The sequence below is a fragment of the Coregonus clupeaformis genome, chromosome 31 (assembly GCF_020615455.1).
Source record: "Coregonus clupeaformis isolate EN_2021a chromosome 31, ASM2061545v1, whole genome shotgun sequence".
Classification (NCBI taxonomy): Eukaryota; Metazoa; Chordata; class Actinopteri; order Salmoniformes; family Salmonidae; genus Coregonus; species Coregonus clupeaformis.
Window position 1 is genome coordinate 10,121,585 of NC_059222.1, and position 12,764 is coordinate 10,134,348.

The window sequence follows — 12,764 nt, forward strand, 5'->3', positions numbered from 1 at the left end:
GGTTCCACGAACATGTCAGTGAATTCCTTTTGCTACAGTGGCCTGGAATGAGATGGAACGAGCTATTCGGAGTAGAGATCCACTACCAGCCAACTTGACACAACTGTGGGAAGCATTGGAGTCAACATGGGCCAGCATCCCTGTAGAGTCCATGCCCCAACGAACTGATGCTGTTCTGATGGCAAAAGGGGTTGCAACTCAATGTTAGGAAGGTGTTTCTAATGTTTTGTGCACTCAGTGTATATATATATATATATATCCCGGACTCTGACATTGCTTGTTCTGATATTTCGTAATTTCTTTCTTTTTACTTTTGTATTTTTTTCGAGGTATTATTACTGCACTTTTGGAGCTAGAAACACAAGCATTTCGCTGCACCTGCGATAACATCTGCAAATCTGTGTATGCAACCAATAAACTTTGATTTGATTTTCATTTGATAACAACAAGCAATGAACCACAACATAATTAGGCCGAGAAGATCCCGAGAAGATCCCTTATGGAAGAACCACATGAATTTCACGTGAAGTTTCCAGATGAGAAATCATGTTTTTTCTGCAAGGGATGTTTACATGAGACTGTTGTCGATGGCCAAATTGGAGAGTTAATTGATTTTAAAGTATTATTTGTTTGTTTATTTGTTTATTTGGATCCCCATGAGCTTTTACAGAAGCAGCTAAATCAGGGGTGGTTCACTCTGATTTTAAAGTAAGCCTATTGGTATTTAAATGCATCCGAATGCAATAACAGAACCGCCCCGGGAGAGTGAGACATAGGGAGCGACTGAGCGCCCAACCCCTATTGCCAATACCGAGTTGATGATCCACCTAAAAGCACAGCACCGAAAGTGCTTGACTAAAGCAGTGACGTCACGGATACCACCTTTTCTGTCTCTCGCGCCTCGGACACACACACACACGGTTAAGTTTGACAGTCTCGGTTCAGGCAGCGCAGCGGTTGATGCAGGTTTGTTTGGCCACCGGCGCACAGTTGCGCTTCTGCTCTCCGTGTCCATTGAAAGGAATTCTATAGACTTCGAGTGATTGGCTTTGGTTTTTGGCTTGGTTTTGATTTTTTGTTCCATCTTGAAGAGACTGAGAAATAACTGCCAACATGTCGCTGGATCATGACGATGTGAATAAGCTGACCGAAAGTACATACAAGGTAAGCAGGCTTTTTGTTAGGCTATGTTCTCCCTCATCATCATAGCTCCCCACTTCTCCACCTTGACCTTGACTACATAATAACAGGGTTTCGATTTGGCCGATGTCCATCGTCGCCTTTGGCAATAGCAGTAGGCTCCAACTGGCTTCAGTTTAGGGCACACACAGATAGTATAGGAGATACATATGCCCATTCCATAATATGGCCATACATTTGCACAGTGCGTGTCATGAGCGCATGTGTACACTTGTGATTTGTTGAATGCCCGTGATTTGTTGAATGCAAAAACGCAGTGAAGTAGCATACAAAGTAACTTTGCCTCCCAACTGAAAAAACAACAACAATAGATTTGTCATTTGTCAACTTTACATTTGTCCAATCATCTGTATCTTATTGTTAGTTCATCAATTATAAGCCAATATGGTGCACTTCAGTCAGGCTGTTATCTAGCACATGCCACAACAGCCCCACCTGTCCAGTACTCTGCAGGTGAAGTCGAAAGTTGCAGCTAAATGAATTATACATGCAGTTTAGGACCTGCCACAGTTTCAGCTGAAGAGAAGAGTGAAGAGAAACCTGTTTCTCTCTGTTTCCTTCTCTCTCTCTCTCTCTCTCTCTCTCTCTCTCTCTCTCTCTCTCTCTCTCTCTCTCTCTCTCTCTCTCTCTCTCTCTCTCTCTCTCTCTGTCTCTCTCTGTCTCTCTCTGTCTCTCTCTCTCTCTCACTCTGGCAGGGTTCAAGTAGGCCTAACACATACCTGGCAGTTCATTGTTCTATTGAGGGTGTGCCTGGGGAATTGAAACAGGGACTCCAGTCCTGAACAGCATTTTATTGTAGGCCAATTGAATAGGAGGGGGATTGGGTTTGGTTCACCCTAGCCTGCTGCTGCAAATGCTTTGTGTAGGACTTTGCTCCCACATAGCTGTAAAGTGTGAAGGATCATGTTAATGATTAAAACGTTTCATTTCAGCTTGGAGTTATTTATAGAATTAACACATAAACATTGAAACCTTTATTTATGATGACATCAAGACAATCATTTATGTGGACTTGTTTATTCGACACATCACATGGTTTATTGGCTTATTATTGGAATCTGTTTATCCACTCCACAGGAGAATTGGCCATTGTTTATAAAAAGTCAGTTTTCCAACTGGACATTGGTATAAAAATAGTGTTATTTAAACAAAGAATGTCAAGAATAGTCACACTCAGTCCCTGGCCAAGAATAAACAGGTCTTTGATTGTTCTGTAGTTAGTTTTTCTCGTCTGTGCCCTCCCTGCCGTAGTTCATTCTCCCCTCTCTCTCTCTGACCCCCTCCCCCTCTCTCTCTTACAGAATGTGATGGAGCAGTTCAACCCAGGTCTGAGGAACCTGGTCAATCTGGGGAAGAACTATGAGAAGTCTGTAGCCGGTAAGAACATGTTTATGTTTTATACCCAGTACAGCCAGAGGAGGATGGGTCTGAGTCTGGTTCCTCTCAAGGTTTCTTCCTTCTAGGGAGTTTTTCCTTGCCAGTTGCCACTGTGCTGCTGCTTGCTCTTTGGGGATCTAGGCCGGATTACTGTCAAGCATTTTGTGACAAATGTTGTTATTAACAAGGGTTATACAGTATGAACAAAATGTGATTTATTGTCCCAATATTTTGACAAAAGTGAATTAGATGTCTCACATGATACACTAACAAGCTAACTTTTACACTTTCAGACACAGGAATGGCTAGCACACGGGTCTTTATAGGGTATCATGTAGATGTTGGGGAGATCCATTCATATGATTGTTTTGTTTGTCTCCTCACAGCGATGACTCTTGCTGGGAAGATGTACTTTGATGCTGTGTCAAAGATAGGAGAGACTGCTTCCGTGTCCCCTGTCTCCAGAGAATTAGGTAAGTTCACACACACACACACACACACACACACACACACACAGATACACACACACACTGTAATTAATCCGTCATTAGTGCTATACACAGTTTGTTATTCCTTCTCTCTGTGGTGACTCACCACCCATTATGTTAAAGTGCTGCTGGAGATATTGAGGTGACCTATTGTCCCAGGTCCATATTTTTATGATCCATTAAATAGCTTCTTATCAGTGGTGTAAAGTAATTAAGTAAAAATAGTTTAAAGTACTACTTAAGTAGTTTTTTGGGGTATCTGTACTTTACTTTACAATTGATATGTTTGACAACTTTTACTTTTACTCCACTACATTCCTAATGAAAATAATATACTTTTTACTCCATATATTTTCCCTGACACCCAAAAGGACTTCTTACATTTCGAATGCTTAGCAAGACATGAAAATGGTCCAATTCACACACTTATCAAGAGAATACCCCTGGTCATCCCTACAGGCTCTGATCTGGCAGACTCACTAAAAACACATGCGTCCGTAAATAAAAAAACAAGAAAATCATGCAGATTGGTTTGCTTAATATAAGGAATGTGAAATTATTTATACTTTTGATACTTAAGTATATTTTAGCAATTCAATTTTCTTTTGATATTTAACTATATTTAAAACCAAATACTTGTAGTATTTGTAGTATTTTTTTACTTGAGTCATCTTCTATTAAGGTATCTTATTATCTCATTCTCTTACTAAGGTATCTTACTTTTACTTAAATATGACAATTGTGTACCTTTTCCACCACTGCTTCTTATGCTCCTCACCAGCCACTGTGATGGACTGTGTTCATGTCACACATACTGTAATTATTCGAGGGAATCTTCTAGTGGCTGTTATCCACAGAAAATTGTCAGATAGAAGCATGCTATTTTCATGATAATGCTGTACAGTGCCTTCAGAAAGTATTCATACCCCTTGACATATTCCACATTTTGTTGTGTTACAGCCTGAATTCAAAATTGATTACATAGATTTTTTCTCTCAACCATCTACACACAATACCCCATAATGACAAAGTGAAAACATGTTTTTAGACATTTTTGCAAATGTATTGCAAATGAAATACAGAAATACAGTATCTAATTTACATAAGTATTCCCACCCCTGAGTCAATACTTTGTAGAAGCCCCTCTGGCAGCGATTACAGCTGTGAGTCTTTCAGGGTAAGTCTCTAAGAGCTTTCCACACCTGGATTGTGCAACATTTGCCCATTATTCTTTTCAGAATTCTTCAAGTTCTGTCAAATTGGTTGTTGAACATTGCTAGACAACCATTTTCAGGTCTTGCCATAGATTTTCAAGTAGATTAAAGTCAAAACTGTATCTCGGCCACTCAGAAACATTCACTGTCGTCTTGGTAAGCAACTCCAGTGTATATTGTCCTGCTGAAAGGTGAATTTGTCTCCCAGTGTCTGGTGGAAAGCAGACTGAACCAGGTTTTCCTCTAGGATTTTGCATGTGCTTAGCTCCATTCTGTTTATTTTTTATCCTAAAAAACTCCCCAGTCCTTAACGATTACAAGCATACCCATAACATGATGCAGCCACCACTATGCTTGAAAATATGGAGAGTGGTACTCAGTAAATTGTTGTATTGGATTTGCCCCAAACATAACACTTTGTATTCAAGACAAAAAGTTAATTAATTTGCCACATTTTTTGCAGTATTACTTTAGTGCCTTGTTGCAAACAGGATGCATGTTTTAGAATTGTGAGAGTGTGATTTGAAGGAGTTAGGCGCAGGAGGGTAAATCACCGAATACAGAGTTTATTCCGTAGGAAACAGTTACGCTGGATAGCGTCAACAAAATACAGGCACACGGGGAACAATAGCCCCGGAAATACAAGGTACGGGTAGCTCAACCGAGCTACACTCAACTCACAAATAACAATCACCCACAAGGACAAGGGGGGCAGAGGGAACACTTATACATGTACTAATGAGGGGATATGAACCAGGTGTATGTAATTGACAAGACAAGACAAATGGAATGATGAGATATGGAGCGGCAGTGGCTAGTAGTACTTTTCACTCTGTCAATTAGGTTAGTATTGTAGAGTAACTACAATGTTGTTGATCCATCCTCAGTTTTCTCCTATCACAGCCATTAATTGTTTTAACGTCACCATTGGCCTTATGATGAAATCCCTGAGCGGTTTCTTTCCTCTTCGGTAACTGAGCTAGGAAGGATGCCTGTATCTTTGTAGTGACTGGGTGTTTTGATACACCATCCAAAGTGTAATTAATAACTTCAACAATAACAATAACTTCAAAGGGATATTCAATGTCTGCTTTTTTGTTTTAACTCATCTACTAATAGGTGCACTTCTCTGTGAGGCACTGGAAAACCTACCTGGTCTTTATGGTTGAATCTGTGTTTGCAATTCGGAAGGATTGAGGGACTTTACAGATAATTGTATGTGTGGGGTACAGAGATTAAGTAGTCATTCAAAAATCATGTTAAACACTATTATTGCACACAGAGTGAGTCCATGCAACTTATTATGTGTTTAGGCTTCCCATAACAAAGGGGTTGAAAACTTATTGACTCAAGACATTTCATCTTTTCATTTTTAATTAATTTGTAAAAAAATAAAACGTCTAAAGAAATATGTCTAAAAACAGAATTCCCCCCTGACAGAAATTCTGTAGTTTACCCTTGGATCCGTGTCGGATCTGATTTGATTGTCACGGGTCTCGGGTGTGTTTAATTAGAACTGATTTGCCAGTAAGGACCCGAACACGACAGTAGAGAGAGAGGGAATATGGTCTAATTTATACTGCTGCGGCTTTTCATGAGATATGCTTTTGTTGGCTATTCACAAGTCATCAAAGCGGCACTAGCCTCTGTGTGTGTCATTGCAAGCAAGTTAAGAGATCAATGGAAGATGGAATTAAAATGACAGAATTAAAAGTTAAATGAGAAGAATATGTTTAAACAACCAAGTTGGTTGGCTTGGTTGCTGCTGTCTCGCTCTTCCTCCTCCTCGCGCCACTCAGCCACACAACAGTCAGAAACACACAGCACGACCCCTCCTCCAGCTTGCTACTAGCTCCATTCCTCTATCCTTCGGTGCGTGCATGAACAGCTTCAGTTAATAACGTAGCTAAAAAATTGTATTTTCTGCTTCTTCCCTGACTCGGATCGGATCAGACCGGGTCTGGACCCGACCGTGTCTATACAGGGTCTGGTCTGGTTGGCCTCGGGTCCGTTCGGACCGGGTCTCCATATTAAAACATAAATGTATTCGGTAGGGTCCGGGGAGGAAATTCCCAGGTCCATTTCAGAACTGGTCCAACTTTTTGGACCCGAGAAGACCTCTAGTGTGAATACTTTCTGAAGGCACTGTATATTCTATATTCCTATAGAACATTCTTAGCCTGGTAGCAGATCAGTTTGTGCTTCTAGCCAACTTAATCTAACATTCCAAAATGGAACACCAGCGTCCGAAACATTGGTTTGGAATGGAGAATGTCCACTCTGGAGCTGTTCCTACTCTATTTGTATGGTTCCTACTCTGCTGCTCAGACTGGCTACAGTGAGACTGGCCACAGTCAGTGAGACGGTGTGAATTCTCTCACGCGTTACACAGAGTAGGGTAGCAAACACACAGAACAAACAGACAGTATTCCCACCGTCATATCCCTCTATCTATCCATCCCTCCATCTGCTGCCCTTCTCTCCTATTCCCCTTTCAGGGGGTCAGAGTAAACACACTGAGCAAAAACTGGTTGAATCAACGTGGTTTCCATGTCATTTTAACCAAAAAAATCAATGTAATGGTGTGGAAAACTGATTGAATTTGAAAAAAGTCATCAATGTAAGGCAATTTCCTATTTTTTTTTACCCAACTTTTAACCTAAATCCAACTCAACCAAATGTAAATCAAAACTAGACGTTGAACTGACGTATGTGCCCAGTGGGAAGCTTGCATTGTTGTCAAGATAGAGGTTGAGGGGACAGAGCTAGAGATGAGGATGTTAATAGTTGTAACATTTTGAGTGTGACCCCTTTTTTTGTTTGTTGTTTTATGCTTGGAACATTTTCATGCTTCAAAAGTGACCTCAGGCTCTGAATTTACTTCACAATGAATCTCATATTGATAAAACAATTAACATATTGCTACGAGTAACCTTCCCGCTAATAGATGCTTTGCAAGGGTTTTAGGTGATGGGATTGAATTTCACTCAGTAGCTAAATAGAGTAGTGTAATAGAGCAGCATCTGCGTCAGTCAGTGAGTTTGGCACTTGGCATATTAAAAGATGCTATTAAAGATGAACTCTGCAGAAATTGCACCGCCATTTCCTGGTTGCAAAAATTGTAATAGTTTGCCTAATTCCAGTTTGTGGCAAAACAAGCAAATATAGTGTAGAGAATCATTGTACCATCTAAACCACTGTGAAATATATTTTCCATAACCAAAAATATTGTATTTTCAGCTGTTTGAACACAGTTTCGAAACCCAGAGGCGCAACATCGTCAGACTTCCGGGAACGCTTGTGAAACAGATCAAACAGACCAGGCCAGGGTTTGGGGTTCAAAAAGTCAATGAGAAAAATTAAAAATTCTTCCTTAGTTGTTAATTTTGTCGAAATCTAAAGGCACAACCTAGATTCGAGCCAATGTCTTACGTAGTTAGTTGAATATGTTATTACTCCAACCTTGTGAAAGTGACAAACTGACACGTTCTCATTCTCATCAAAAACAACTTCATATCGAAGGAGTGCCTTTGCACATGCGCAGTTCGGCGCTATATGACCGTTAGCCCTGATGATGTGTCTCTACGCATGAGCTTAGATAGCCAACGTCGCCATGACATCGCCTACAAGTGGGATCAGAGATTTCAATTGGAGAAGCAGTTTTAGCCTATCTTCATACTGTACTGTCTTTGGTTAGAAGCTGGTGTACAAAACCGAACGGGAAGCATAAATAGTGCACATAAAACAGATCTAACGCTTCTTAGACTTGCTTTTAATGAGAATCGCCCAAAACGTTACATATTGCAGCTTTAAATACCCTGTAGTAATAGGACAGTAGTAGATGATCCACTTCACTTCTAACTAACTACCCACAGAAGCCCATGTTATCTCATATTGTCTCAGTTTTCACCTCAGGTGTTAAACATATTTTCAACCTCTCAGGTTTCAAACAAATCCCTCAGTCTGTATTTTGTCATACAGATAAGTATGTACATCCTTTTTGGATGAAAAAAGCCTGTTTGGTTTCATATCCTTTGTACAATGATAGGTGTAGGATCCTGTGTTTTTCTCAACCACATGACTTGACCAGGAGAAACTCTGGCCTTACTTATAGGCTACAACTAGGGTTTTCACTTGTTTGGCCATGTAGTCAAGAAATACTTCAGGCCCTAATAATGAGAGATAACCAATAAGGGACAATATCTACACAATATGCAAGCTCCATTCTGCATGACAACAGGCCTGTGTGACCTTCTGGTTGGTGCTGTGACATTGAGAAAGGTAAATGGTAAATGGTGAGAACAATCAGCTTATCTCTTAATGACTTGGCATTTTTTGATAATGATAGCATCGACTGAAAACCTCTGAGAGACATTCCTGAGTGCTTTCACTTCAAAGAACACTGCTGGGCTTTCAGATGTTTTAGGTGTGTGAAATCTAAATTAAATAACTTTAAACAGACAATCTGACATATTTTTATGTAGTCTATCACCAACTTCCCTCAACACAATAGGAGGTATTCGTAGAATTCTAAGTACAGTCCATGAGTCCATTCCAGCTCAAATTAATGGAGTGGTTCTATTGACTCAATTGTGGCTCAAGGGAAAAGAGCAGTAGAATGACCTGGCTCTGCAAACAACAGGGGCAGAAAGAACCCGTGAGGGAGCCCAGACTGCCAGTCTCCTTCCTGGCATTCAGTGTCATGGAAAGAGCTTATTGTGGTGAGAAACATATCTCTCATCACAAGGTACATACTAGTTGATTAACATCTCTGCTATCATAAAGTATCTCCAATTGGTTTATAGTATGTGTAGGGACATTCGTTTTTCCAGGGAAACTAGTCAAGACACTATGTATTTAACATCCTGGTGAGGGAAGTTATAAAGTAGCATGATCACAGTAATCTCATATCAGTCCCCCATCAGTCCTGTGCTTGTAGAATGTCAAATAATGTGTTTACTTTTCATAGTGTAGTGTTCCCCCTATATGCATTTAGCAGCATCTCACAATCATACATATAAATTATACACTACCGGTCAAAAGTTTTAGAACACCTTTTTACTATTTTCTACATTGTAGAATAATAGTGAAGACATCAAAACTATGAAATAACACATATGGAATCATGTAGTAACCAAAAAAGTGTTAAACTAATCAAAATAGCCACCCTTTGCCTTGATGACAGCTTTGCACACTCTTGGCATTCTCTCAACCAGCTTCATGAGGTAGTCACCTGGAATGCATTTAAATTAACAGGTGTGCCTTCTTAAAAGTTAATTTGTGGAATTTCTTTCCTTCTTAATGCGTTTGAGCCAATCAGTTGTGTTGTGACAAGGTAGGGGGGGTATACAGAAGATAGCCCTATTTGGTAAAAGACCAAGTCCATATTATGGCAAGAACAGCTCAAATAAGCAAAGAGAAACGACAGCCCATCATTACTTTAAGACATGAAGGTCAGTCAATCCAGAAAATGTCATGGACTTTGAACGTTTCTTCAAGTGCAAACGCAAAAACCATCAAGCACTATGATGAAACTGGCTCTCATGAGGACCGCCCCAGGAATGGAAGACCCAGAGTTACCTCTGCTGCAGAGGATAAGTTCATTAAAGTTACCAGCCTCAGAAATTGCAGCCCAAATAAATGCTTCACAGAGTTCGAGTAACAGACACATCTCAACATCAACTGTTCAGAGGGGACTGTGTGAATCAGGCCTTCATGGTCGAATTGTTGCAAGGAAACCACTACTAAATAAGAAGACACCAATAAGAAGAAGAGACTTGCTTGGGCCAAGAAACACGAGCAATGGACATTAGACCGGTGGAAAGTTGTCCTTTGGTCTGGAGTCCAAATTGGAGATTTTTGGTTCCAAACGATGTGTCTTTGTGAGATGCGGTGTGGGTGAACGGATGATCTCCGCATGTGTATTTCCCACCGTAAAGCATGGAAGAGGAGGTGTGATGGTGTGGGGGTGCTTTGCTGGTGACACTGTCTGTGATTTATTTAGAATTCAAGGCACACTTAACCAGCATGGCTACCACAGCATTCTGTGGCGATACGCCATTCCATCTGGTTTGGGCTTAGTGGGACTATCATTTGTTTTTCAACAGGACAATGACCCAACACACCTCCAGGCTGTGTAAGGGCTATTTGACCAAGGAGGAGAGTGATGGAGTGCTGCATCAGATTACCTGGCCTCCACAATCCCCCGACCTCAACCAAATTGAGATGGTTTGGGATGAGTCGGACCGCAGAGCGAAGGAAAAGCAGCCAACAAGTGCTCAGCATATGTGGGAACTCCTTCAAGACTGTTGGAAAAGCATTCCAGGTGAAGCTGGTTGAGAGAATGCCAAGAGTGTGCAAAGCTGTCATCAAGGCAAAGGGTGGCTAAAATCGTCTTTAAAATATATTTTGATTTGTTTAACACTTTTTTTGTTACTACATGATTCCATATGTGTTATTTCATAGTTTTGATGTCTTCACTATTATTGTAAAATGTAGAAAATAGTAAAAATAAAGAAAAACCCTTGAATGAGTAGGTGTTCTAAAACTTTTGACTGGTAGTGTGTATATATATACACAAAGGTATGTGGACACCCCTTCAAATTAGTGGATTCGGTTATTTCAGACACACCCGTTGCTGACAGGTCGAGCACACAGCCATGCAATCTCCATCCATAGGCAAACACTGGCAGTAGAATGGCCTTACTGAAGAGCTCAGTGACTTTCAATGTGGCACCGTCATAGGATGCCATCTTTCCAACAAGTCAGTTCATCAAATTTCTCCCCTGCTAGAGTTACCCTGGTCAACTTTAAGTGCTGTTGTTGTGAAGTAGAAACGTCTAGGAGCAACAACGGTTCAGCTGTGAAGTGGGAGGCCTCACAAGCTCACAGAACGGGACCGCAGCGTGCTGAAGCGAATAGCGTGTAAAAATCGTCTGTCCTCGGTTGCAACACTCACTACCGAGTTCCAAACTGCCTCTGGAAGCAACATCACCACAATAACTGTTCGTCGGGAGCTGAAATGGGTTTTCATGGCAGAGCAGCCGCACACAAGCCTAAGATCACCATGCGCAATGTCAAGTGTCGGCTGGAGTGGTGTAAAGCTCTCCACCATTGCACTCTGGAGCAGTGGAAACGTGTTCTCTGGAGTGATGAATCATGCTTCACCGTCTGGCAGTCTGACGGACGAATATGGGTTTGGCGGATGCCAGGAGAATGGTACCTGCCCCAATGCATAGTGCCAACTGTAAAGTTAGGTGGAGGAGGAATAATGGTCTGGGACTGTTTTTCATAGTTCGGGCTAGGCCCCTTAGTTCCATTGAAGGGAAATCTTATGACATTCTAAACGATTCTGTGTTTCCAACTTTGTGGTAACAATTTCGGGAAGGCTCTTTCCTGTTTCAGACCTCAACCCTATTGAACACCTTTGGGATGAATTGGAACGCAGACTGCGAGCCAGGCCTAATAGCCCAACATCAGTGCCCAACCTCACTAATGCTCTTGTGGCTGAATGGAAGCAAGTCCCCGCAGCAATGTGCCAACATCTAGTGGAAAGCCTTCCCAGAAGAGTGGAGGCTGTTATAGCAGCAAAGGGGGGACCAACTCCATATTAATGCCCATGATTTTGGAATGAGATGTTTCGACGAGCAGGTGTCCACATACTTTTGGTCATGTAGTGTATATATATAATTTGGGTGGTAAAAAGTTTTCAGTGTAAACTTAAAAGTCTTAAACCAGATATTAAGTATGTAGAAAATATAAAGGAGCAATATATTTTAAAATAATATAATCTTTGAGAACTAAGAATCACCTAAATAAAAACTAGACAGTCAGGGAGAATCAAACATTTGAAAAATGTCATGGCATGGGGCCCCCATTGATTTTGTTATAATGTTTGAGTCACTCAGATAGCATAAGATTATCTCAGCCCCATGGCAAAATGTGTAGAATTGCAGGAAGCTAGCTTTAAACTGTAAAATGTTCTCAGCCCCATGGCAAAATGTGTAATATTTCATGGAATTTGCTATGAAACTGACATATTTCACTCATCCCCATGACAAAATATGTAGCATTGCAGGAAACTAGCTTTATAACAGCTAGATTTAGTCTCTGCGGCCAAGAGGAGTGCCATTGGCCACGCCCACTACCTAAAGCAGTGCTCACCAGAATAATGTCATAAATCGATAGAATGAATGCATCAATAATCTGACATCAGTAATGTTTTCTTTCATTCTGCTTCTCTTGCGGAGCGAGGACGTTTAGGGGCCTGGAGAAAATGCAAGATTCTCCATGTGCAAAATGTCCAAATGACATCAGTTTGACCGGTTTTAAGGAAACTAAAAGCTGTGAAAATGATCAAACATGTTTCTGATAAGATTTCAGTTAGTCTAGGATGAATTTATGTCGAATCAAATCAAATCAAATGTATTGGTCACATACACATGGTTAGCAGATGTTATTGGGAGTGTAGTGAAATGCTTGTGCT

The 12,764-nt window shown here is 40.8% G+C and overlaps 1 protein-coding gene across 1 annotated transcript in view; it reads left to right on the plus strand.

Annotated features, from left to right (window-relative positions):
- The first annotated feature begins 770 nt into the window (after positions 1 to 770).
- Positions 771 to 12,764, plus strand: part of LOC121547517 (brain-specific angiogenesis inhibitor 1-associated protein 2-like protein 1) — a 48,015-nt gene continuing 36,021 nt past the window's right edge. The window contains exons 1-3 of the mRNA XM_041858840.2: positions 771 to 1,164; positions 2,502 to 2,577; positions 2,964 to 3,050. Of these exons, the coding sequence (XP_041714774.1) occupies positions 1,114 to 1,164; positions 2,502 to 2,577; positions 2,964 to 3,050 (214 nt within the window). The 5' untranslated portion in view covers positions 771 to 1,113. The remainder of the gene's footprint in view (positions 1,165 to 2,501; positions 2,578 to 2,963; positions 3,051 to 12,764) is intronic.